This window comes from Oncorhynchus keta, unplaced genomic scaffold (assembly GCF_023373465.1).
Source record: "Oncorhynchus keta strain PuntledgeMale-10-30-2019 unplaced genomic scaffold, Oket_V2 Un_contig_963_pilon_pilon, whole genome shotgun sequence".
Classification (NCBI taxonomy): Eukaryota; Metazoa; Chordata; class Actinopteri; order Salmoniformes; family Salmonidae; genus Oncorhynchus; species Oncorhynchus keta.
Genome location: NW_026290622.1, coordinates 320001 through 346080, shown reverse-complemented (window position 1 = coordinate 346080; position 26080 = coordinate 320001). Strand labels below are relative to the sequence as shown.

The 26080-nt window shown below is 43.9% G+C and overlaps 1 protein-coding gene across 44 annotated transcripts in view; it reads left to right on the top strand.

Annotated features, from left to right (window-relative positions):
• tmtc2a (transmembrane O-mannosyltransferase targeting cadherins 2a) overlaps window positions 1–26080 on the top strand; it is a 111341-nt gene that overhangs the window by 31940 nt on the left and 53321 nt on the right. For all 44 annotated transcript variants that reach the window (XM_052513019.1, XM_052513021.1, XM_052513023.1 and 41 more), the window contains exon 2: window positions 24656–25277. In XM_052513019.1, coding sequence (XP_052368979.1) covers window positions 24656–25277 — 622 coding nt within the window. The remainder of the gene's footprint in view (window positions 1–24655; window positions 25278–26080) is intronic.

Below are 26080 nucleotides of genomic sequence, written 5' to 3'. Positions count from 1 at the left end.
AGTCATAGTGCTGGGTATCTAGCAGTAGCAATATTAGTGTCATCATGAAAATGGTGGAATCTTTCCCAGTAGATGGGACAATAGCAGGAGAAGCAGCAATAGGATGAGGTATCCTGACAGTGATTTATATGCTGAGCCCGTGGATGGGGAAACTGCCGTGTCAGTTTTTAATCAAGCCTCTTGTTTATTACAGGAAACAATCCTAATTAGCCAGCCAGAAACACATACTGTAATTAACTGTCCAGACTATATGAGAGCCACTCTGAGATTCTTAATTGGATGGAAACACTTCAGATTCCGCCTCATTGTTCTGTTTGTGAATGATTCCCTCCATGTCATAGTGGGGGTACTACTCCTAGTAGGGGGAAGTTGCCCCTAGACGATGATCTTTTTAACATTTTTCCTGCTGGTGGTTAAGGTTGGATTGGGGGAGGGGAAGCTCATCCTAGATCTGTACCTACAGTAGGGGTAACTTCCCCCCGGAGCATACTAGTGAACAAGAGGTTGTATTGAGGTTGTTTGGTGGCTGGATTCCATGGGTGGGTTCTGGGTTGGATCTATGGTGTTAAAGTTGGCAGGAGACTGCGGTGCCTCGATGGGTGGCCATTTAAATTCAATTTGATCTGGATTTGAGTGGAGCCAAGTATTCCAGAAACCCCATAAAACTCACAGCAAACTGGCCATTTAGACGTTTCTCTAAACATAGAGGACAGGTCTAATACAGAGGCCCTGATATTTATAGGGTGAGGAGTCCTCTTAAGTAGATCCACATACACAGGTTATTAAGTGCACTTCTCTAGAGGCAAGTGGGGGGTTACAGCACTCGTTGAGTTGAGTATGAGCACCCTAGTGCTTTTATGATCTGTTAGACTGTCTAGGGGAGGGGATGGGGGCAGTTACTGGTGGTCTTTGGGGTGTTGGAGGGGTGCAGAGTGAGAGTAGGCTGTCAGCTTCAGTGTCTCACTTCAATCTGCTCTCATTCAGACATCAGGATATTTGTTACTTTTTAAAGTGTAATATGCCTCGTGGAGTGTTACACTATGTTTTAACACACCTTACACTTGAGGAGATACTTAACAATGGATATCCCCACTGAAAGCTGTTCCTTTAGTTTTTGATGTGGAGGAGAGAGGAGGAGTTTGGTTGAGATAAAATATCCCATATTACAGTGCCTTGCGAAAGTATTCGGCCCCCTTGAACTTTGCGACCTTTTGCCACATTTCAGGCTTCAAACATAAAGATTTAAAACTGTATTTTTTTGTGAAGAATCAACAACAAGTGGGACACAATCATGAAGTGGAACGACATTTATTGGATATTTATAAATATTTTTTATTGGATTTTTAACAAATCAAAAACTGAAAAATTGGGCGTGCAAAAATATTCAGCCCCTTTACTTTCAGTGCAGCAAACTCTCTCCAGAAGTTCAGTGAGGATCTCTGAATGATCCAATGTTGACCTAAATGACTAATGATGATAAATACAATCCGCCTGTGTGTAATCAAGTCTCCGTATAAATGCACCTGCACTGTGATAGTCTTAGAGGTCCGTTAAAAGCGCAGAGAGCATCATGAAGAACAAGGATATTAGGTCAGGGCCTGTAGTCTCAAAGTAGGAGTTCTGATCTAGGATCAGGTTTGCCTATTAGAAAATGATGAACAGGATGACATGGACAGGGACACCTGATCCTAGATCACCAATCCTAATTTGATATGCTTTAGGAATATGGGCCCTGACACCGTCTTTACGTTTTTAAAGGGCACCATCAGCAGTTGAAACAATAACAAATCATTCTCCAAGAACCAGCCTGTTTTGGTATAAAGCTGAGGGACGGGCTGGAGAAATATAACCACTCTCAAATTCATACACAGAGCTATGGACGCAAGGACTGACCATATATGATATAACAATTATAGTTTGAACCAATAATAAGAAGATCCCAGCTGGGCTAATTAAAATACAGTAAATCAGCTTTGTAGAAGAACAACTACCAGTTTACCTTTCTCAGGCATACACTTAAGACATTTTGAAAGTGCAAATGATGTCATGTAGTCTAAGTGCCGTCACTGCTCTGAGTAACTTTCTCACCATCCAGAATATTTACAGATGCACTTATTGACTGTTTATCAAGGTAACTATGTGAGTGTTTATCAAGGTAGCTTTCCCACCGTTCTAAAAATACATACTAGGCTATGTAAGCAGAGGACAGCACTGGGCAGACAGACAGACAGACAGACAGACAGACAGACAGACAGACAGACAGGATTTGCAGGATTCTATGCTATTAGAATGGAAACCACAGGCAGTCTCTCAGCGACCTCAGATAACCCTGCCTGTCTCCCCTCCCATCAACAGCACAGCATCCATCATTCAAACTAGTGGAGAGAGTCTCATACAGAGAGCTGGAGTGGTGGTGGTTAGGGTCCAACAGGCTTTTCATCAGACAGCTGCATTTTCTAACGGCGCACATGGAATGAGACAGTGCTATGGACTGACCATATACAGTTGAAGACGGAAGATTACATACACCTTAGCCAAATATATTTAATATAAATATATTTCACAATTCCTGACATTTAATCATTGTAAAAAATCCCTGTTTTAGGTCAACTAGGATTATCAATTTATTTTAAGAATGTGAAATATATAATAGTAGAGAGAATTATATATTTCAGTGTTTATTGCTTTCATCACATTCCCAGTGGGTCAGAAGTTTACATACAATCAATTCATATTTGGTAGGATTGCCTTTAAATGGTTTAACTTGTGTCAAACGTTTTGGGTAGCCTTCCACAAGCTTCCCACAATAAGTTGGTCAGATTTGTAGGCCTCCTTGCTCGCACACGCTTTTTCAGTTCTGCCCACAAATTTGCTATGTGAGTGAGGTCAAGGCTTTGTGATGGCCACTCCAATACCTTGACTTTGTTGTCCTTAAACCATTTTTGCCACAACTTTGAATGTTTGCTTGGACCCATTTGTGACCAAGCTTTAACTTCCTGACTGATGTCTTGAGATGTTGTTTCAATATATCCTCCTAATTTTCCACCTCATGATGCCATCTGTTTTGTGATGTGCACCAGTTTCTCCTGCTGCCACCCCTGTGCTTCACGGTTGGGATGGTGTTCTTCGGCTTGCAAGCCTCCCCCTTTTTCCTCCAAACATAACGATGGTCAATATGGCCAAACAGTTCTATTTTTGTTATATCAGACCAGAGGACATTTCTCCATGTGCAGTTGCAAACCATAGTCTGGCTTTTTTATGGTGGTTTTGGAGCAGTGGCTTCTTCCTTGCTGAGCGGCCTTTCAGGTTATGTAGATATAGGACTTGTTTTACTGTGGATATAGATACTTTTGTACCTGTTTCCTCCAGCATCTTCACAAGGTCCTTTGCTGTTGTTCTGGGATTGATTTGCATTTTTCGCTCCAAAGTACGTGTCAGCGTTCTAGGTGAATGGATAAGGCGGAGTCAGGCGCAGAGGACACAGGTATGAGTAACAATGTTCCAAAAAGGATAAACATAAATATCCAGAGCACATAAATGAAACCACTTGACAACGACAGTCACGCACAAAACAAAAGGGGAAGCCAGAGGGTTAAATAAGGAACACTGATTATGGAATGGAAACCAGGTGTGTACAATGAAGACAAAACAAAACGAAAATGAAACATGGATCGGTGGTGACTAGAAAGCCAGTGACGTCGAGCGCAGAACGCCGCCCAAACAAGGAGAGGGACCAACTTCAGCGGAAGTCGTGACAGTACGTTCATCTCTAGGAGACAGAACGCGTCTCCTTCCTGAGCGGTATGATGGCTGCGTGGTCCCGTGGTGTTCATACTTGCATACTATTGTTTGTACACATGAACGTGGAACCTTCAAGCATTTGGAAATTGCTCCCAAAGATGAACCAGACTTGTGGAGGTCTACAATTTTGTTTCTGAGATCTTGGCTGATTTCTTTAGATTTTCCCATGATGTCAAGCAAAGAGGCACTGAATTTGAAGGTAGGCCTTGAATACCTGAAAATAAAAGAGAGCCGCACACTCTAGGAGCTCAGATGCAAAAATGTAATTACCAACGTTTCGACAGCTGTCTTCATCAGTCCTTGAATACCACAGGTACACCTCCAATTGACTCAAATGATGTCAATTAGCCTATCAGAAGCTTCTAAAGCCATGACATAATTTTCTGGAATTTTCCAAGCTGTTTAAAGGCACAGTGCACAGTCAACTTAGTGTATGATTTGATTTGATTTGATTTTGATTTGAGTGTATGTAAACTTCTGACCCACTGGAATTGTGATACAGTGAATTATACGTGAAATAAATGGTCTGTAACCAATTGTTGGGAAAATTATTTGTGTCATGCTCAAAGTAGAAGTCCTAACCTACTTAGGACTAAAACTATAGTTTGTTAACAAGAACTTTGCGTAGTGGTTGAAAAATGAGTTTTAATGACTCCAACCCAAGTATATGTAAACTTCTGACTCCAACTGTATGATATCAACATTATAGTTTGAACCATGTCTTGAGGCTTTAGTGTTTGTTTATATTTACTTTAATTACAAACATTGGCGTAAAGCAAGCTTATATTTTGGGTTCTGATGGGCTATGACAGTTCATCTAAGCTCTTTAAAAAACTAAAACGAAGCATTTAAAAAAATCCATGCGTACACCATTAACTTATTCGACCAAAAAGGAATATGTCAACTGCAGATTGGACAATGGAATGAATCCAGGGTTTTATAGGGTGTGAAGTTCTGCTCCCTAGTCCTTCATCCCAGTGCTGTATTCCACTGTGTATCCTATCTGGTTTTGCCTTCAGAGAACACATCCCAGGGGCATTACTTTATTAGCTATTGATTTCCTGTCCCCTCTTCTTTGTGTGGCTGAGGACTCCTCAGGACTGTTTATAGACATCATCAGTCACTGAGCGGACAAGCGGGAGGGTCCCGGACCCCTTTTAGCTGAGGTGGCACGGAGGACATGGCATTAGCCTATCATCCGGTCCCGTTCGGTTGGATGCAGCTGGCTAACGTAGCTGATCAATCAGGCTCTGTGGTGAAGATAATGGCAGCGGGATTGATCTGCTGAAATATAGATGATGGACCCTCACTCTCACTGATTGTCTTCACCAGATCATACCTCCTACCTAAAATGTAACACTGGGAAAGTCACAAAACAGCCACTCTACACTGCTTTAGTTAGGCCTGTAGCAAGGAAATTAGCTACTCATTACTTTAACATGACACTCCCAAATGAGAACTAAAATAAGTATATTTTAGGACCACTTCAACACTCTACGTCTACAAGCATCTTGAGAGGTAGAGACATATTGTTCATGTCCAATTGTCATTTGAAGAGTGAAAGAATATTCAAAGACTGTGTCATAGTTTCATGCACTGTACTGTTTAATGGTCACATACACTGGACAGTAGTACCGCGCCCCTGGAGCAAATTAGGGTTAAGTGCCTTGCTCAAGGGCACATCGACAGATTTCCACCTTGTCGGCACGGGCCCAACGCTCTAACTGCTAGGCTACCTGCCGCCCTGGCAGGTGCCCTGTGCAGAGTCCTTGGCCCTGGCTGTGCTGTGGCCTTGCTGCTAATCAGGAAACATGTTTTATGGGACATGAAAGGAGCCCCCTCTGACAAAGAGGAGACATCCACTTCCTGGCTCCTTCCTCCAGCAGTGCTCCCTTTGAAGCAAAAAGCCATCCGGAAATACATATTTTCCTCCGGATCGGTTGTGGGAGATGGCAGCTTTAAAGCCCCTGTAATGGGTTGTAGTAGTGGGGAGGGACGTGGACAGAGAGGGATAATGAATGTTAATCACCACTGCATCCAGTACTAAGGTGGGCGGCAGTGATACTGATGAATAATGTGTTGTGGAGTCTTTTGATCGTACACATTATTAACATTATTGATATCATGGCTCTGACGAAGATGTGAACGATCTGGAGGATGAGATACACACAGAGTTGGACACAGTGTCCTGTGACACAGGAGGAGTTGTGTGTGTGTGTGTGTGTGTGTGTGTGTGTGTGTGTGTGTGTGTGTGTGTGTGTGTGTGTGTGTGTGTGTGTGTGTGTGTGTGTGTGTGTGTGTGTGTGTGTGTGTGTTTGTGTGTCAGTTGAAGACAACTCAGTATTCAGAGTCAAGTCTTTTGTCTCGTTAGTCCTCCAAAATCCAAAGGCCGTTAGAAATTGCAGCTGTCTGATGAAAAGCCTGTTGGACCCTAACCACCACCATTCCAGCTCTCTGTATGAGACTTTCTCCACTAGTTTGAATGATGGATGCTGTGCTGTTGATGGGAGGGGAGACAGGCAGGGTTATCTGAGGTCGCTGAGAAACTGCCTGTGGTTTCCAGAACGGTGGGAAAGCCTGCAAATCCTGTCTGTCTCTGTCTGTCGGCCCAGTGCTGTCCTCTGCTTACATAGACTAGTATGTCTCTTTTTACCCCCTTTTCTCCCCAACTTCGTCTCGTCTCATCGATGCAACTCCCGTACGGACTCGGGAGGGCCGAAGGTCGAGAGCCATGCGTCCTCCGAAACACAACCCAACCAAGACGCACTGCTTGAAACACACATCTAACCCGGAAGCCAGCCAGGTTAGAGATGCATACTAGGGGCCTCCCGGGTGGCGCAGTGGTCTAAGGCACTGCATCGCTAGCTGTGCCACCAGAGATTCTGGGTTCGAGCCCAGAATCTCTGGTGGCACAGCTAGCACTGCGATGCAGTGCCTTAGACCACTGCGCCACCCAGGAGGCCCCTAGTATGCATTTTTTAGAACAGTGGGAAAGTTACCTTGATAAACACTCACATAGTTACCTTGATAAACAGTCAATAAGTGCATCTGTAAATATTCTGGATGGTGAGAAAGTTACTCAGAGCAGTGACGGCACTTAGACTACATGACATCATTTGCACTTTCCCCTAAACCAACATGTCTTCATAAAGTGTATGCCTGAGAAAGGTAAACTGGTAGTTGTTCCTCTACAAAGCTGATTTACTGTATTTTAATTATCCCAGCTGGGATCTTCTTATTGAATCAGCAAAGTTAACCCACCCATTCAAGAAGATGCTTGGATATACAGTCGAGTGGGACAATGCAGAAGCTGGATGGCTATTTTCAGTCTACTGCATGGGAAAGATGTACACAGTACACCCTCATTCATTACCACATGTCAGGAAGGATGGAAATATAGATTAGGCTAGAATAATATAGGTTAGACTGTTACGCACGCCTCTATGAAGAGGGAACGTAACACTCTGCTACAACTCACTCTCCGTGAAGTGAAAGAGGTCTGGACTGTAGGTGTGAGTAAGGATGACAAAAGGCAGAGAATTGTACTGTTTACAAGGAATTCATTCCGTCACACGGTAAATTTGGGGAAAAGGGGCAGGAAGGAAACCAAAGCATAGAAAGTAAATATCAAAACCCCCTCTCCTACCTACCCACTACTTACCTTAACACCACCTGGTGCGCTAACCAAAATATAGGGGGTGGTCCGCCCAGGTCTTTCCTAGTGTGCCTAGACAGTGAATATACTAGGGGTATATGTATGCCCGCGGGCCTCTTGCCTAAGCACTCCCTAGGTGCCTTCCCCTTCCCCCCCTGGGAACAAATTAAACAGAATACAAACTTCAACAAAACCTGAGAAAAAACTAACTCAGGACATTAAAGAAGCTCTGACAAAGCAACAAACACAGAACATACCAAAGCTGCTCCCAACAACAGCTAACATAGTACATACCAACTCTGTTAGCAACAACCAACATGATATAACCCTCAGCCATCAAGCTCCTCACTCAGCAATCATCTTCCAGCAATCATCTTCCAGCAATCATCTCTCAGCAATCATCTTCCAGCAATCATCTTCCAGCAATCATCTTTCAGCAATCATCTTCCAGCAATCATCTCTCAGCAATCATCTTCCAGCAATCATCTCTCAGCAATCATCTTTCAGCAATCATCTTTCAGCAATCATCTCTCAGCAATCATCTTCCAGCAATCATCTTTCAGCAATCATCTTCCAGCAATCATCTTCAGCAATCATCTTTCAGCAATCATCTATCAGCAATCATCTTCCAGCAATCATCTTCCAGCAATCATCTTCCAGCAATCATCTTTCAGCAATCATCTTCCAGCAATCATCTTCCAGCAATCATCTTCCAGCAATCATCTTCCAGCAATCATCTTCCAGCAATCATCTTCCAGCAATCATCTTCCAGCAATCATCTTCAGCAATCATCTTCCAGCAATCATCTTTCAGCAATCATCTCTCAGCAATCATCTTCCAGCAATCATCTTCCAGCAATCATCTCTCAGCAATCATCTCTCAGCAATCATCTTTCAGCAATCATCTCTCAGCAATCATCTTCCAGCAATCATCTTCCAGCAATCATCTCTCAGCAATCATCTCTCAGCAATCATCTTCCAGCAATCATCTTCCAGCAATCATCTCTCAGCAATCATCTCTCAGCAATCATCTGTCAGCAATCATCTTCCAGCAATCATCTTTCAGCAATCATCTTCCAGCAATCAGCAATCATCTTCCAGCAATCATCTTTCAGCAATCATCTTTCAGCAACCATCTTTCAGCAATGAACTCCCACTGAGAACAACCAACACAGTATATAACCCATAGACATCAGCCTCCTCTCTCAGCAATGCTCTTTCTCTCAGTTATGATCTTTTTGCAATGAATCTCTCTCCTGAACAGAACACTGGCTTTAATATAGCTTCAGAAGGAGTCTCATCGGATACAGATGTTACTTGACGAGGGGGCGGGGTAAGCTCCAATTAGCCATGGAGTCGACCAATCAGCTGCTTGGGGGATTTCAGGAAGCCATCTTGAAACACACACATAACAAACCACAACACAGAAACTGGGGACGTAACATAGATTAATTTGGTTAGACTAATATAGGTTAGACTAATATAGGTTAGACTAATGGTTTAAATATATAGACAATACGGTACATATCATTTGAATGACTGTTGTTTCATTCCTGCAAGACGAGCTGAAATGTCAGCCTACAGCTAAAACACTGTCAAATGTGCAGTGCCCTGTCTTTCTCCCCACACATCAACTACACTATGCTGTCTTTTGATTAGCATCCAAGAGCAGTTTATCCTTTAACATTCCATCCTTTGAGAAGACAAACAACCACGTGTCGGAGTTGGCCGCCAACACACAAATTAATTTCACATTTCACACAAACCAGGAAACCAGAGAGAGAGACTGGACTAATCTAATAATCTAAAAATAAACCCATCCTAGTGCTCTTGGCCCTCAGAAAGTGGCTGCGCCCCAAAGGGCACCCTATTCCCTATAATAATTCAAATATAATATTTTGACCAGGGCCAATAGGGCTCTGGTTAAAAGAAGTGAACTATATGTGAAATAGGGTGCCATTTGTGATGCATTAATCATTGTGTCAGTGTGCCTTTATGGATTTCTCTACTGAGTGTTTATACCAGTGTGGGTCAGACTGTGGGAAAGTGTTATGGCATGACTGGAGAGGGTATTGTTCTGCCCGCGTCTTGTTGACGTGAGATGTTTAGACACACCCACGCCTGGCCACTTCCTGACTTGTGGGTTATTAGATATATAAACACCACCAGAGTTACAGTATGATGTGTGATGTAAAGGGATGATGATAAGGAAAGGAAGACTGTGAGAGAGTACAGAAACATACAACATGGAAGAAGAGGAGAGAGAGAAAGAGAGAAAGAGAGAGAGAGAAAGAGAGAGAGAGAAAGAGAGGGAGAGAGAGAGAGAGAGAGAGAGAAAAGAGAGAGAGAGAGAGAAAGAGAGAGAGAGAGAGAGAGAGAGAGAGAGAGAGAGAGAGAGAGAGAGAGAGAGAGAGAGAGAGAGAGAGAGAGAGAGAGAGAGAGAGAGAGAGAGAGAGAGAGAGAGAGAGAGAGGATTGCAACCTAGATAATACATATTAGGGAACCTAATATGCTATCTGGAGAGTGACTATGCTAATGTTGCTATGCTAATGGTGAAGATATGTGGGCTTTGTGTAAAGGGCTCTCAGTATTCTGCTGAGTAGCCAGCCAAAATAGATGTCTGAGAAGTAGGTGGTACTCTGTGGCAGCCCCATCAATCAAAGGCCTCCATCTGCCCTCTTCTCTCTGCTGTGTGTGTTTGTGTGTGTGTTTGCGTGTGTGTGTATGTTTTGCATGTGTGTGTGCGTGCGTGAGTTGATACCCCCCCTCACCCCCACACATATGACGACTGTGTCGGACACATGCACACACCAAACAGCAGACCAGACAGCCAGTGAAGCAGTCTGGATCAGGGCCTTGCCAGACAAGTCTTTTCCAGTAGGCTAGGCAACAATGGCCTCCCTCCCAACAGCCTCAGTCCAGTCTGTCTGTCAACCCGGGTGAAGAGACAACAGGGTTCTTCTTTAGCAAGCTGGGTCATTCACTTGGCTTAGCCTGTGCCTCTGTACTTGCCATTAAGACTTAGTGCTCGTGTTTGGAATACATATTCTGCTGCTTCAACTTTAAAATGCCACTGTGCCAGTGTTTTATGTGTGTGCTTATGCACAAGTCACAACTAGGAATAAGGAATGTCACACACACACACATACATACAGATTTACCCCCCCCTAACACACACACAAAATTCCGCCCACCACGCACACTATCACCATCCTACCCCAGTCGAGTCCAGAGAGCTTTAATCAGATTATAGGTTGACCTCTGCCCTCTGGGCAACGTCCCTAAAACACTGAGGGTCTATAATCACTCTCTAATCCTGTTAGGACTGGTTTAACTCAGAGAGAGGTGATATGGCCCCTGCGACTTGAGTTTGGGCCAGTCCACCAAGGCAGAACCAAAGGAGAAATCCATCAGTTACCTCAAGTAACTTCAAAGATCTATTGAATTAAAAGGGCTTTTGCTATTGAGGCCGAAGCATGCATGTAGAGCTGAATGACATTTTAACTGTAGTGGATGGACAGAACTCTTTATTCAATGGATTGAAGAGGTGCATCTCTGCCATGTGTTTTATTGGAGACTGGATAGATGGTTGTTGTGGGGGTGTAGAATAGATAGATGGTTGTTGTGGGGGTGTAGAATAGATAGATGGTTGTTGTGGGGGTGTAGAATAGATAGATGGTTGTTGTGGGGGTGTAGAATAGATAGATGGTTGTTGTGGGGGTGTAGAATAGATAGATGGTTGTTGTGGGGGTGTAGAATAGATAGATGGTTGTTGTGGGGGTGTAGAATAGATAGATGGTTGTTGTGGGGGTGTAGAATAGATAGATGGTTGTTGTGGGGGTGTAGAAGAGATAGATGGTTGTTGTGGGGGTGTAGAATAGATAGATGGTTGTTGTGGGGTGTAGAGATAGATGGTTGTTGTGGGGGTGTAGAAGATAGATGGTTGTTGTGGGGGTGTAGAATAGATAGATGGTTGTTGTGGGGGTGTAGAATAGATGGTTGTTGTGGGGGTGTAGAATAGATGGTTGTTGTGGGGGTGTATGGTTGTTGTGGGGGTGTAGAATAGATAGATGGTTGTTGTGGGGGTGTACAATAGATAGATGGTTGTTGTGGGGGTGTAGAATAGATAGATGGTTGTTGTGGGGGTGTAGAATAGAGAGATGGTTGTTGTCGGGGTGTACAATAGATAGATGGTGTAGAATAGATGGGTTGTTGTGGGGGTGTAGAATAGATAGATGGTTGTTGTGGGGGTGTAGAATAGATAATTGTTGTTGTCGGGGTGTACAATAGATAAATGGTTGTTGTGGGGTGTAGAATAGATAGATGGTTGTTGTGGGGGTGTAGAATAGATAGATGGTTGTTGTGGGTTGTACAATAGATAGATGGTTCAGACAGGCTTTATCATCTGTTCAGCAGGGAGGCTGCTCATTTTAATGTGTAAAGCCATAGCTGTTTATTGCCCAATCCCTATATACACCGAGTATACAAAACATGATGAACACCAGCTTTTTCAATGACATAGACTGACCAGGTGAATCCAGGTGAAAGCTATGATCCCTTATTGATGTCACTGTTAAATCCACTTCAATCAGTGTAGATGATGTGGAGGAGACAGGTTAAAGAAGGATTTTTAAGCCTGGAGACAATTGATTCATGGATTGTGAAGGTGTGCCATTCAGAGGGTGAAATATTTAAGTGTCTTTGAACAGGGTATGGTAGTAAGTGCCAGGTGCACCGGTTTGTGTCAAGAACTGCAACACGGCTGGGTTTTTTGTGTGTATCAAGAATGGTCCACCACCCAAAAGACATCCAGCCAACTTGACACAACTGTAGGAAGCATTGGAGTCAACATGGACCAGCATCCCTGTGGAACGCTTTCAGCACCTTGTAGAGTCCATGCCCCCATGAATTGAGTCTGTTCTGAGGGCAAAATGGGGAGGGGTGCAACTCAATATTAGGAAGGTGTTCTAATGTTTTGTCCACTCAGTGTACTCTCCCACTCAAGCACAAAGCCTGGGAAACAGATCACATAGGGATGATAATGGTGTGGAGGTAGATTTTTATCAGCTGTTCCATATTGAAGCTTCACTCATTAATGTGGGAAGCTCTTTATTACTTTACCAATACACACACACACACACACACACACACACACACACACACACACACACACACACACACACACACACACACACACACACACACACACACACACACACACACACACACACACACACACACACACACACACACACACACACACACACACACACACACACACACACATGCACAAGCACAGAGATGGGAGTTATTTCCCTTTGGCTCTGTGATTAGCATAGTGTGAATAGGCTGTCTGTCCACCTCAGCTCTATCTATGTGGTTAATTAGCTGGCCTTGTTCGCCATAAGGGGAGGGAAATCTAATAGAGGTAGCCAGATGGCGGTATTATAAAGCTTGATGTTGGGACTTTGTGGACAGGCTGGAAATAATTAGACAGCCAGCCAGACAGACAGCCAGACAGACAGCCAGGCAGCCAGACAGACAGACAGACAGACAGACAGACAGACAGACAGACAGACAGACAGCATAAGAAGGATCCTATAGCTGTTCAGCAAATCAGCAATCTGTTCGCTAGTTCACCACTCAACCTGTGTTGATTTACAGTTTGCTGGTCCAATCAGAGTGCGTGTGTGAGTTTCACTAGCTAATCTGTTGCAGGTTTTTTTGCAAGCGAGATGCTGTGGCTACTGCCTCTGTGGCTACTGCCTCTGTGGCTACTGCCTCTGTGGCTACTGCCTCTGCCTCTAATCCACGTAGACTCTGTGCCACTAAATGAGTGACAAAACATTTCAAAACTTGGCCAGATCATTTCAAGTCATCAGTCTCAAGTCAAAGTGGAGTCCCGAGTCTTGAAGCTCCAAGTCTAAGTCAAGCCTGAAGTTATTTTATTTTCTATCAAGTCGAGTCTCAAGTCATCAAATTTGTGCCTGGAGTCAGACTCGAGTCCAAGTCATTTGACTCTATACCACAACTCTGCTCTGTACACATTGGGATTCATCAGTGGTCCATGTGCAGGACAATACACTCTGTAGACATTCAGGCTGGCCGGAGGACCAAATATTTACAGAAGGCTGGAGTGGAGTGTTTAGCAACGAGATATTGATGAATGTCCCCTGTTTGTTTTATGGGGACATAAAGAGGAACGTACACTAAAGGCTAATCCATCCCCAGATCTAAACACAGCAGGTGTGTCGGGGTCACTGGGGTTGATGCGTGTACTTGTGTGTTTGTGTGCATTTGTGAGCGCACTTTCATATGTGTGCATGTGAGGGTAACCATATATGTGTGTGTGTATATGTGGGTGTGTTTACGAACTAGATAGCAGAGTGTCTCCCCTCTCTCCGGTCTGGCTGGGTCAGCGTGTTTACCTCGGTCTGGAGTCTTAACTTAATCACTACAGCCTTACACCTCGATCACACCGACAGCAGCATGACATTTTTGTACAGCAGAAGTACATTCATTTCCAATGGAACGCTGCGTTTTCCCTGCAGCATTGTGTTACAGAGGCAGTTGCAGTGCGTTCTGTGTTCTGTGTGGTGTATACTTCTGATTGATCAAATGTGTGCATCAAACTGCATGCGTAGACTTGACAGGAATAGTAGCAAAAGGTGAATGTTGACAGGTGTGGACCTGATCCTAGATCAGCACTCCTACTCTGAGATGCTTTGTGAATGTGGGTCCTTGTCTAATACACACTGTTGGCTCAGTCCACATCACAGCAATCAACACTGGCACTAAATCCGAGCCTCTCTCAGTCTCACCACAGCTTTCTCCTTCAGTTCAGCAATCAAAACTTCCTCTAATTCATTCATAAGACAAATAATAGCAGATTTGCTGATGAGTGATGATGTTCATTAGTATGTTATGAATGGCTGGCTAAACTGGTGTGGATGTTTCATTAGTATGTTATGAATGGCTGGTTAAACTGGTGTGGATGTTTCATTAGTATGTTATGAATGGCTGGCTAAACTGGTGTGGATGTTTCATTAGTATGTTATAATGAAACTGGCTGGATGTTTCATTAGTATGTTATGAATGGCTGGCTAAACTGGTTTTCATTAGTATGTTATGAATGGCTGGCTAAACTGGTGTGGATGTTTCATTAGTATGTTATGAATGGCTGGCTAAACTGGTGTGGATGTTTCATTAGTATGTTATGAATGGCTGGTGTGGATGTTTCATTAGTATGTTATGAATGGCTGGTAAACTGGTGTGGATGTTTCATTAGTATGTTATGAATGGCTGGCTAAACTGGTGTGGATGTTTCATTAGTATGTTATGAATGGCTGGCTAAACTGGTGTGGATGTTTCATTAGTATGTTATGAATGGCTGGCTAAACTGGTGTGGATGTTTCATTAGTATGTTATGAATGGCTGGCTAAACTGGTGTGGATGTTTCATTAGTATGTTATGAATGGCTGGCTAAACTGGTGTGGATGTTTCATTAGTATGTTATGAATGGCTGGTTAAACTGGTGTGGATGTTTCATGTTTTATGAATGGCTGATAAACTGGTGTGGATGTTTCATTAGTATGTTATGGCTGGGTATGGCTGTATGTTAAACTGGTGTGGATGTTTCATTAGTATGTTATGAATGGCTGGCTAAACTGGTGTGGATGTTTCATTAGTATGTTATGAATGGCTGGCTGGATGTTTCATTAGTATGTTATGAATGGCTGGCTAAACTGGTGTGGATGTTTCATTAGTATGTTATGAATGGCTGGCTAAACTGGTGTGGATGTTTCATTAGTATGTTATGAATGGCTGGCTAAACTGGTGTGGATGTTTCATTAGTATGTTATGAATGGCTGGTTAAACTGGTGTGGATGTTTCATTAGTATGTTTCATTGAGTATGTTATGAATGGCTGGCTAAACTGGTGTGGATGTTTCATTAGTATGTTATGAATGGCTGGCTAAACTGGTGTGGATGTTTCATTAGTATGTTATGAATGGCTGGCTAAACTGGTGTGGATGTTTCATTAGTATGTTATGAATGGCTGGCTAAACTGGTGTGGATGTTTCATTAGTATGTTATGAATGGCTGGCTAAACTGGTGTGGATGTTTCATTAGTATGTTATGAATGGCTGGCTAAACTGGTGTGGATGTTTCATTAGTATGTTATGAATGGCTGGCTAAACTGGTGTGGATGTTTCATTAGTATGTTATGAATGGCTGGCTAAACTGGTGTGGATGTTTCATTAGTATGTTATGAATGGCTGGCAAACTGGTGTGGATGTTTCATTATGTTATGAATGGCTGGCTAAACTGGTGTGGATGTTTCATTAGTATGTTATGAATGGCTGGCTAAACTGGTGTGGATGTTTCATTAGTATGTTATGAATGGCTGGCTAAACTGGTGTGGATGTTTCATTAGTATGTTATGAATGGCTGGCTAAACTGGTGTGGATGTTTCATTAGTATGTTATGAATGGCTGGCTAAACTGGTGTGGATGTTTCATTAGTATGTTATGAATGGCTGGTTAAACTGGTGTGGATGTTTCATTAGTATGTTATGAATGGCTGGCTAAACTGGTGTGGATGTTTCATTAGTATGTTATGAATGGCTGGCTAAACTGGTGTGGATGTTTCATTAGTATGTTATGAATGGCTGGCTAAACTGGTGTGGATGTTTCATTAGTATGTTATGAATGGCTGGCTAAACTGGTGTGGATGTTTCATTAGTATGTTATGAATGGCTGACTAAACTGGTGTGGGTGTTTCATTAGTATGTTATGAATGGCTGGTTAAACTGGTGTGGATGTTTCATTAGTATGTTATGAATGGCTGGTTAAACTGGTGTGGATGTTTCATTAGTATGTTATGAATGGCTGGTTAAACTGGTGTGGATATTTCATTAGTGTACTATGAATCAAATGTTAATTACTGTACTATACATCAAATGGTTCATTAGTGTACTATAGATCAAATGGTTCATTTCTCCCTCACCACTTTGTGTCTGTGCTGACCTCAGAGCTCAGTGCAGCCTGTCGTCGCGTGAGGCAGAGAGGGACAATTCCTCAGTTTCCCAGGATTGTTTTGTCAATGGGAAAAACAAGCGTCAGTTTCTCAGGCTCTGCACTGCTGAGAGACGGACGGGGCTGGGAGGGAGGAAGACGGAATACGGCCAATTCCTAAGTATTCCCTGCTCCACATCATCTTATCTCATCACTCAGTTTGTACAGGATTCATCTCGGATCATACTAGTGTATCTTTACTACCTGTTTTCCCACAGGTTAATTCATATTAATACTGTATTTGTTCTACCCTATATTTTTGTGCCAACGTTACCGTGTGTGTGTGTGTTTGGGTCTTGCATTAAGTAGTACACTAATAAGCTCCAGTGTAGCCACCCTTTAACCTCCCCTGAGTCTTGGCCCGTCTACGTCTCAATCCTCACCGGAGATAAATCATTAAAATATTTAAATCAGACCCCCTACTTCCCCCACTTCCGCTTTTCTCTCCCCACTTCTGCTGGCTGTAAGGGTCTGGACAGGAGCTATAGGGATCCGTCGCAAATGAGACCCTATTCCCTACATAGTGCACTACTTTTGAACAGAGACCCTGGTCATTTGGGATGCTGCTTAGATATTGAAGGGGGAAAGTGACAGTAGTGCTGACTGGCTGTGCTGATGGCTTCATTGTCCCTCTCTGAAGTGGGATAGAGTGGTCTCCCGGAGCGACTGACTTAGAGAGGGCTCTTTTGTATTCTACTGTTGTACGTGAGGAGGGGGGGGGGCACTCTCTCAGTCTGACGGGCACTCTCTCCCCTCAATTTAAAATAATAAAAGGGGTGTTCTTTTGAAAAAATGTATCCTTTTTTTATTGTGTTAATTTCATGGAAGTGAGGATACAGGAGTGATGGGTTGTGGGTAAGTACAGAGGAGAGGAGGAGAGAAGGGGGTAGCCTAGATGGTGAATGGGTGTGATTAACAAAGGTACATAGAGTTCCAACCGTCTAAAACATGATGTGTGTGCAGCTGGAGGAGAGAGGGGGAGAAAGGGAGAAAATACAGACTAACCCACTGCCATGAGGATGAACTACCACATCAGAGCTCTCTCGCTCTCTCTGTCTCTCTCTCTCTCTCTACTGTTACATCTCTCTGGATCTCTCACTCTAGACATTTCACTCTCTCTCCCATCACTCTCCTTTCTCCACATCTTATCATGTCACTTTCCCTCATTCTCTCTCATCTTGCTTTCTCCTGCTGTCTTTCCTGACCCCTCTCTCTCTATTTCTCCCTCTCTCTCTCTTTCTCTCTCTCTCATTCTAATTCATCTAGACCTTGTGCTGGCACCGAGTCCTAATCTCCTCACAAAGGAAGTCCTGAGCTGCGCCCGGTCCAATCTCTTTTACTCAAACACAATGTTTGACTGGCGCTTGAGAAAAACGGAGCCCCCAAGTCAAACAAACCGTGAGACAGAGAGGGTCGCCACTGGATCAAAATGGACCCAACATAATAAGTACACACATATATGGACATGGTGTCACACACACACGGACATTGTCACACACACAGTCACACACACACACACACACACACACACACACACACACACACACACACACACACACACACACACACACACACACACACACACACACACACACACACACACACACACACACACACACACACACACACACACACACACACACACACTCTGTTGTTCTGTGATAAGGGAACAGAGTATCTGAAACATCAACACTAATTGCCACGTCTGTCATAGCAACTATGGTGAACAAGTGGTGGCCCTCTCCTCCATCACACTAATAGTCAGGACTCTACATATTAGACTACTGCAGTAAAGACCAGTGTCTTCTTAGGTTTATATTATCCCATTTTTAACATACGTCTTATCTAATCCCCAAAAACTGACTGTTAGTTTGTGTGTACTGACAGTATACATTATGCCATGTTTTTAATGCATTTAGCTTAGATGAAGCAATGTATACAAACACAGTGGGTTAGAGCGTTGGACTAGTAACCGAAAGGTTGCAAGTTCGAATCCCTGAGCTGACAAGGTACAAATCTGTCGTTCTTCCCCTGAACAACCCACTGTTCCTAGGCCGTCATTGAAAATAAGAATTTGTTCTTAACTGACTTGCCTAGTAAAATAAAGGTAAAACAAAAACAAACAAACAAAAAAATATATATATAGACTGTGTTGATTGAGCCTGCTACAGTATGGTCTGTGGTAGATAGACTGTGTTGATTGAGCCTGCTACCGTATGGTCTGTGGTAGATAGACTGTGTTGATTGAGCCTGCTACAGTATGGTCTGTGGTAGATAGACTGTGTTGATTGAGCCTGCTACAGTATGGTCTGTGGTAGATAGACTGTGTTGATTGAGCCTGCTACAGTATGGTCTGTGGTAGATAGACTGTGTTGATTGAGCCTGCTACAGTATGGTCTGTGGTAGATAGACTGTGTTGATTGAGCTAGCTACCGTATGGTCTGTGGTAGATAGACTGTGTTGATTGAGCTAGCTACCGTATGGTCTGTGGTATATAGACTGTGTTGATTGAGCTAGCTACAGTATGGTCTGTGGTAGATAGACTGTGTTGATTGAGCTAGCTACCGTATGGTCTGTGGTATATAGACTGTGTTGATTGAGCTAGCTACAGTATGGTCTGTGGTAGATAGACTGTGTTGATTGAGCTAGCTACAGTATGGTCTGTGGTAGATAGACTGTGTTGATTGAGCTAGCTACAGTATGGTCTGTGGTAGATAGACTGTGTTGATTGAGCTAGCTACAGTATGGTCTGTGGTAGATAGACTGTGTTGATTGAGCTAGCTACCGTATGGTCTGTGGTAGATAGACTGTGTTGATTGAGCTGTGGTAGATAGACTGTGTTGATTGAGCTAGCTACAGTATGGTCTGTGGTAGATAGACTGTGTTGATTGAGCTAGCTACAGTATGGTCTGTGGTAGATAGACTGTGTTGATTGAGCTGCTACCGTATGGTCTGTGGTAGATAGACTGTGTTGATTGAGCTAGCTACAGTATGGTCTGTGGTAGATAGACTGTGTTGATTGAGCTAGCTACAGTATGGTCTGTGGTAGATAGACTGTGTTGATTGAGCTAGCTACAGTATGGTCTGTGGTAGATAGACTGTGGATTGAGCTAGATGGTCTGTGGTAGATAGACTGTGTTGATTGAGCTAGCTACAGTATGGTCTGTGGTAGATAGACTGTGTTGATTGAGCTAGCTACAGTATGGTCTGTGGTAGATAGACTGTGTTGATTGAGCTAGCTACAGTATGGTCTGTGGTAGATAGACTGTGTTGATTGAGCTAGCTACAGTATGGTCTGTGGTAGATAGACTGTGTTGATTGAGCTAGCTACAGTATGGTCTGTGGTAGATAGACTGTGTTGATTGAGCTAGCTACAGTATGGTCTGTGGTAGATAGACTGTGTTGATTGAGCTAGCTACAGTATGGTCTGTGGTAGATAGACTGTGTTGATTGACTGTGTTGGTCTGTTGAGCTGTGTTGATTGAGCTACAGTATGGTCTGTTGGTAGATAGACTGTGTTGATTGAGCTAGCTACAGTATGGTCTGTGGTAGATAGACTGTGTTGATTGAGCCTGCTACAGTATGGTCTGTGGTAGATAGACTGTGTTGATTGAGCTAGCTACAGTATGGTCTGTGGTAGATAGACTGTGTTGATTGAGCTAGCTACAGTATGGTCTGTGGTAGATAGATGGTCTGTGTTGATTGAGCTAGCTACAGTATGGTCTGTGGTAGATAGACTGTGTTGATTGAGCTAGCTACAGTCTGTGGTAGATAGACTGTGTTGATTGTCTGGTCTGTGGTAGATAGACTGTGTTGATTGAGCTAGCTACAGTATGGTCTGTGGTAGATAGACTGTGTTGATAGCTACTACAGTGGTCTGTGGTGATAGACTGTGTTGATTGAGCTAGCTACAGTATGGTCTGTGGTAGATAGACTGTGTTGATTGAGCTAGCTACAGTATGGTCTGTGGTAGATAGACTGTGTTGATTGAGCTAGCTACAGTATGGTCTGTGGTAGATAGACTGTGTTGATTGAGCTAGCTAGACTGTGGTGATGTGTTGATTGAGCCTGCTACAGTATGGTCTGTGGTAGATAGACTGTGTTGATTGAGCTAGCTGCAGTATGGTCTGTGGTAGATAGACTGTGTTGATTGAGCCTGCTACAGTATGGTCTGTGGTAGATAGACTGTGTTGATTGAGCTAGCTACAGTATGGTCTGTGGTAGATAGACTGTGTTGATTGAGCTAGCTGCAGTATGGTCTGTGGTAGATAGACTGTGTTGATTGAGCCTGCTACAGTATGGTCTGTGGTAGATAGACTGTGTTGATTGAGCTAGCTACAGTATGGTCTGTGGTAGATAGACTGTGTTGATTGAGCTAGCTACAGTATGGTCTGTGGTAGATAGACTGTGTTGATTGAGCTAGCTACAGTATGGTCTGTGGTAGATAGACTGTGTTGATTGAGCTAGCTACAGTATGGTCTGTGGTAGATAGACTGTGTTGATTGAGCTAGCTACAGTATGGTCTGTGGTAGATAGACTGTGTTGATTGAGCTAGCTACAGTATGGTCTGTGGTAGATAGACTGTGTTGATTGAGCTAGAGCTAGCTACAGTATGGTCTGTGGTAGATAGACTGTGTTGATTGAGCTAGCTACAGTATGGTCTGTGGTAGATAGACTGTGTTGATTGAGCTAGCTACAGTATGGTCTGTGGTAGATAGACTGTGTTGATTGAGCTAGCTACAGTATGGTCTGTGGTAGATAGACTGTGTTGATTGAGCTAGCTACAGTATGGTCTGTGGTAGATAGACTGTGTTGATTGAGCTAGCTACAGTATGGTCTGTGGTAGATAGACTGTGTTGATTGAGCTAGCTACAGTATGGTCTGTGGTAGATAGACTGTGTTGATTGAGCCTGCTAGATAGACTAGTATGGTCTGTGGTAGATAGACTGTGTTGATTGAGCTAGCTAGATGGTCTGTGTTGATTGAGCTAGCTACAGTATGGTCTGTGGTAGATAGACTATGTTGATTGAGCTAGCTACAGTATGGTCTGTGGTAGATAGACTGTGTTGATTGAGCCTGCTACAGTATGGTCTGTGGTAGATAGACTATGTTGATTGAGGTCTGTGGTAGATAGACTGCTACAGTATGGTCTGTGGTAGATAGACTGTGTTGATTGAGCCTGCTACAGTATGGTCTGTGGTAGATAGACTGTGTTGATTGAGCTAGCTACAGTATGGTCTGTGGTAGATAGACTCTGATTGAGCCTGCTACAGTATGGTCTGTGGTATATAGACTGTGTTGATTGAGCTAGCTACAGTATGGTCTGTGGTAGATAGACTATGTTGATTGAGCTAGCTACAGTATGGTCTGTGGTAGATAGACTGTGTTGATTGAGCTTGATGGTCTGTGGTAGATAGCTATTGAGCAGCTATGGTCTGTGGTAGATAGACTGTGTTGATTGAGCTAGCTACAGTATGGTCTGTGGTAGATAGACTGTGTTGATTGAGCTAGCTACAGTATGGTCTGTGGTAGATAGACTGTGTTGATTGAGCTAGCTACAGTATGGTCTGTGGTAGATAGACTGTGTTGATTGAGCTAGCTACAGTATGGTCTGTGGTAGATAGACTGTGTTGATTGAGCCTAGCTACAGTATGGTCTGTATGGTCTGTGGTAGATAGACTGTGTTGATTGAGCTAGCTACAGTATGGTCTGTGGTAGATAGACTGTGTTGATTGAGCTAGCTACAGTATGGTCTGTGGTAGATAGACTGTGTTGATTGAGCTAGCTACAGTATGGTCTGTGGTAGATAGACTGTGTTGATTGAGCTAGCTACAGTATGGTCTGTGGTAGATAGACTGTGTTGATTGAGCTAGCTACAGTATGGTCTGTGGTAGATAGACTGTGTTGATTGAGCTAGCTACAGTATGGTCTGTGGTAGATAGACTGTGTTGATTGAGCTAGCTACAGTATGGTCTGTGGTAGATAGACTGTGTTGATTGAGCTAGCTACAGTATGGTCTGTGGTAGATAGACTGTGTTGATTGAGCTAGCTACAGTATGGTCTGTGGTAGATAGACTGTGTTGATTGAGCTAGCTACAGTATGGTCTGTGGTAGATAGACTGTGTTGATTGAGCTAGCTACAGTATGGTCTGTGGTAGATAGACTGTGTTGATTGAGCCTGCTACAGTATGGTCTGTGGTAGATAGACTGTGTTGATTGAGCTAGCTACAGTATGGTCTGTGGTAGATAGACTGTGTTGATTGAGCCTGCTACAGTATGGTCTGTGGTAGATAGACTGTGTTGATTGAGCTAGCTACAGTATGGTCTGTGGTAGATAGACTGTGTTGATTGAGCTAGCTACAGTATGGTCTGTGGTAGATAGACTGTGTTGATTGAGCTAGCTACAGTATGGTCTGTGGTAGATAGACTGTGTTGATTGAGCTAGCTACAGTATGGTCTGTGGTAGATAGACTGTGTTGATTGAGCTAGCTACAGTATGGTCTGTGGTAGATAGACTGTGTTGATTGAGCTAGCTACAGTATGGTCTGTGGTAGATAGACTGTGTTGATTGAGCTAGCTAGCTGTGTTGACAGTATGGTCTGTGGTAGATAGACTGTGTTGATTGAGCTAGCTACAGTATGGTCTGTGGTAGATAGACTGTGTTGATTGAGCCTGCTACAGTATGGTCTGTGGTAGATAGACTGTGTTGATTGAGCTGTATGTCTGTGGTATAGACTGTGTTGATTGAGCCTGCTACAGTATGGTCTGTGGTAGATAGACTGTGTTGATTGAGCTAGCTACAGTATGGTCTGTGGTAGATAGACTGTGTTGATTGAGCTAGCTACAGTATGGTCTGTGGTAGATAGACTGTGTTGATTGAGCTAGCTACAGTATGGTCTGTGGTAGATAGACTGTGTTGATTGAGCCTGCTACAGTATGGTCTGTGGTAGATAGACTGTGTTGATTGAGCTAGCTACAGTATGGTCTGTGGTAGATAGACTGTGTTGATTGAGCTAGCTACAGTATGGTCTGTGGTAGATAGACTGTGTTGATTGAGCTAGCTACAGTATGGTCTGTGGTAGATAGACTGTGTTGATTGAGCTGTATGGTCTGTGGTAGATAGACTGTGTTGATTGAGCTAGCTACAGTATGGTCTGTCTGTGGTAGATAGACTGTGTTGATTGAGCAGCTATGGGTCTGTGGTAGATAGACTGTGTTGATTGAGCTAGCTACAGTATGGTCTGTGGTAGATAGACTGTGTTGATTGAGCTAGCTACAGTATGGTCTGTGGTAGATAGACTGTGTTGATTGAGCTAGCTACAGTATGGTCTGTGGTAGATAGACTGTGTTGATTGAGCTAGCTACAGTATGGTCTGTGGTAGATAGACTGTGTTGATTGAGCTAGCTACAGTATGGTCTGTGGTAGATAGACTGTGTTGATTGAGCTAGCTACAGTATGGTCTGTGGTAGATAGACTGTGTTGATTGAGCTAGCTACAGTATGGTCTGTGGTAGATAGACTGTGTTGATTGAGCTAGCTACAGTATGGTCTGTGGTAGATAGACTGTGTTGATTGAGCTAGCTACAGTATGGTCTGTGGTAGATAGACTGTGTTGATTGAGCTAGCTACAGTATGGTCTGTGGTAGATAGACTGTGTTGATTGAGCTAGCTACAGTATATGGTTCATGTCCTGCATTTCACAAGTCTTTGACTGACTCTTCCAGGAAGCTGTTGTGTTTGTGGTTAAAGTCATTCATCATGCAGAGTTTGATGTCTCTGGGGTGAATCATCTCGTTTGTCACAGTCTGTTAGTGTACATGTGTTCCCCTTAATTATGTGTTAATTGTGAGATAGTGGAGAGGCCTCAGGGGCCAATAATCACCTGACAAAGTGTGTGTGTGTGTTCACACCATGTTCCATCCATCACAGTTATTATCACACCATGTTCCATCCATCACAGTTATTATCACATCAAGGTTCATCTGCGCCATTCTCTCACGGTCGCTACATCAATGACTACCACTTTATCTCTCTCTCTGACTGAAAACCCCTGTTCATCTGGATGGTATCCAAACTGACACTGACCCTCCTCTTTCTCTCTCTTTCTCTCTCTCTCTCCGACAGCCGTGCGATCAAGACCAACCAGGACCTTCTCCCCGAGACCCCGTGGACCAACGTCCTGTATGATGACTTCTGGGGCACCCTGCTCACCCACAGCGGAAGCCACAAGTCTTTCCGACCCCTCTGCACCCTCTCTTTCCGCCTCAACCATGCCCTGGGCGGCCTGCGCCCCTGGGGCTACCACCTGGTCAACATGGGCCTCCACGGGGCTGTCACAGGCCTTTTCACTGCCCTCTGTCGCCCCCTCCTTGGGGGAGGTCCGTGGAGTCTTCTGGTGGGGCTCCTCTTCGCCTCCCACCCGGTGCATACGGAAGCCGTGGCGGGGGTGGTGGGGAGGGCCGACGTCGGTGCGGCACTGCTGTTCCTCTTGTCTCTTCTCTGTTACACAAGGCACTGCGGGCTCCGCTCGGCCTACATGGCCTCTTCTAGGGACTGTCAGACCAGGGGCTGTGGTAGACTCCGAGCCTGGACGTGGATGTGGCTGCTGGGGAGCCTGGTCTGCGCAGCGTCCAGCATGCTGTGGAAGGAGCAGGGAGTCACGGTGCTGGCCGTATCAGCGGCTTACGACCTCTTTGTGTTCCAGCGGCTCCGGTTCCGCCAGGCGGTGGTCGTGCTCCTGGGGAAGGTAAACAACATTGCCCTCTGTTTACAAAGTGCCACTCCTCTTTGTGTCTCTGCGTGTATCCAATTTCCTCTTCCCCCTGCGGAGGGGAAACCTCAGCCGACCACAAATGGTTCCTGTGTGTGTATACAATTCAGATTGTTTATGGGGAAGTCGTGTGTGTGTGTGTGTTTGTTTTTCATTAAGAGTGTAATTTGAAAGCATTTATCCTACCACTACCATGCGCACAGCTGAGGAATGCAAAATAAGTGAGTTTTTTCTTCCTCTAAATGGAAATTAAATATATACAGAGGAGGAAATGAGGGACAGAATCCAACAGTTTTGTCAGTTTCCACCGAGTCCTCCTCACTGAGGTAAACAGTTACACTGAAACATGCGTCTGGTTCAGAATCTTTCCCCGATGACGTCTGTCTGTGTAAGCTTGTGTGTGTGTGTGTGTGTGTGTGTGTGTGTGTGTGTGTGTGTGTGTGTGTGTGTGTGTGTGTGTGTGTGTGTGTGTGTGTGTGTGTGTGTGTGTGTGTGTGTGTGTGTGTGTGTGTGTGTGTGTGTGTGTGTGTCATGCAGTAGGGTTATTTTGAGGTGACAAAAGAAAGGTATGCTCTCGCACTGCAGAGACAATGATACACTTCCTTCTCCGCTACATAGTCTGCATAGTCAGTTTCAGGTACAGCGTCCATCCAATTAGACACATAGGGCATAGAAAGGTAATATATATGTTCTTAGTAGTACAAATGGAGTCCTTTACCCTGCACAGAGAAACACACACACACACAGACAGATACACAGATACACACACACACAGACAG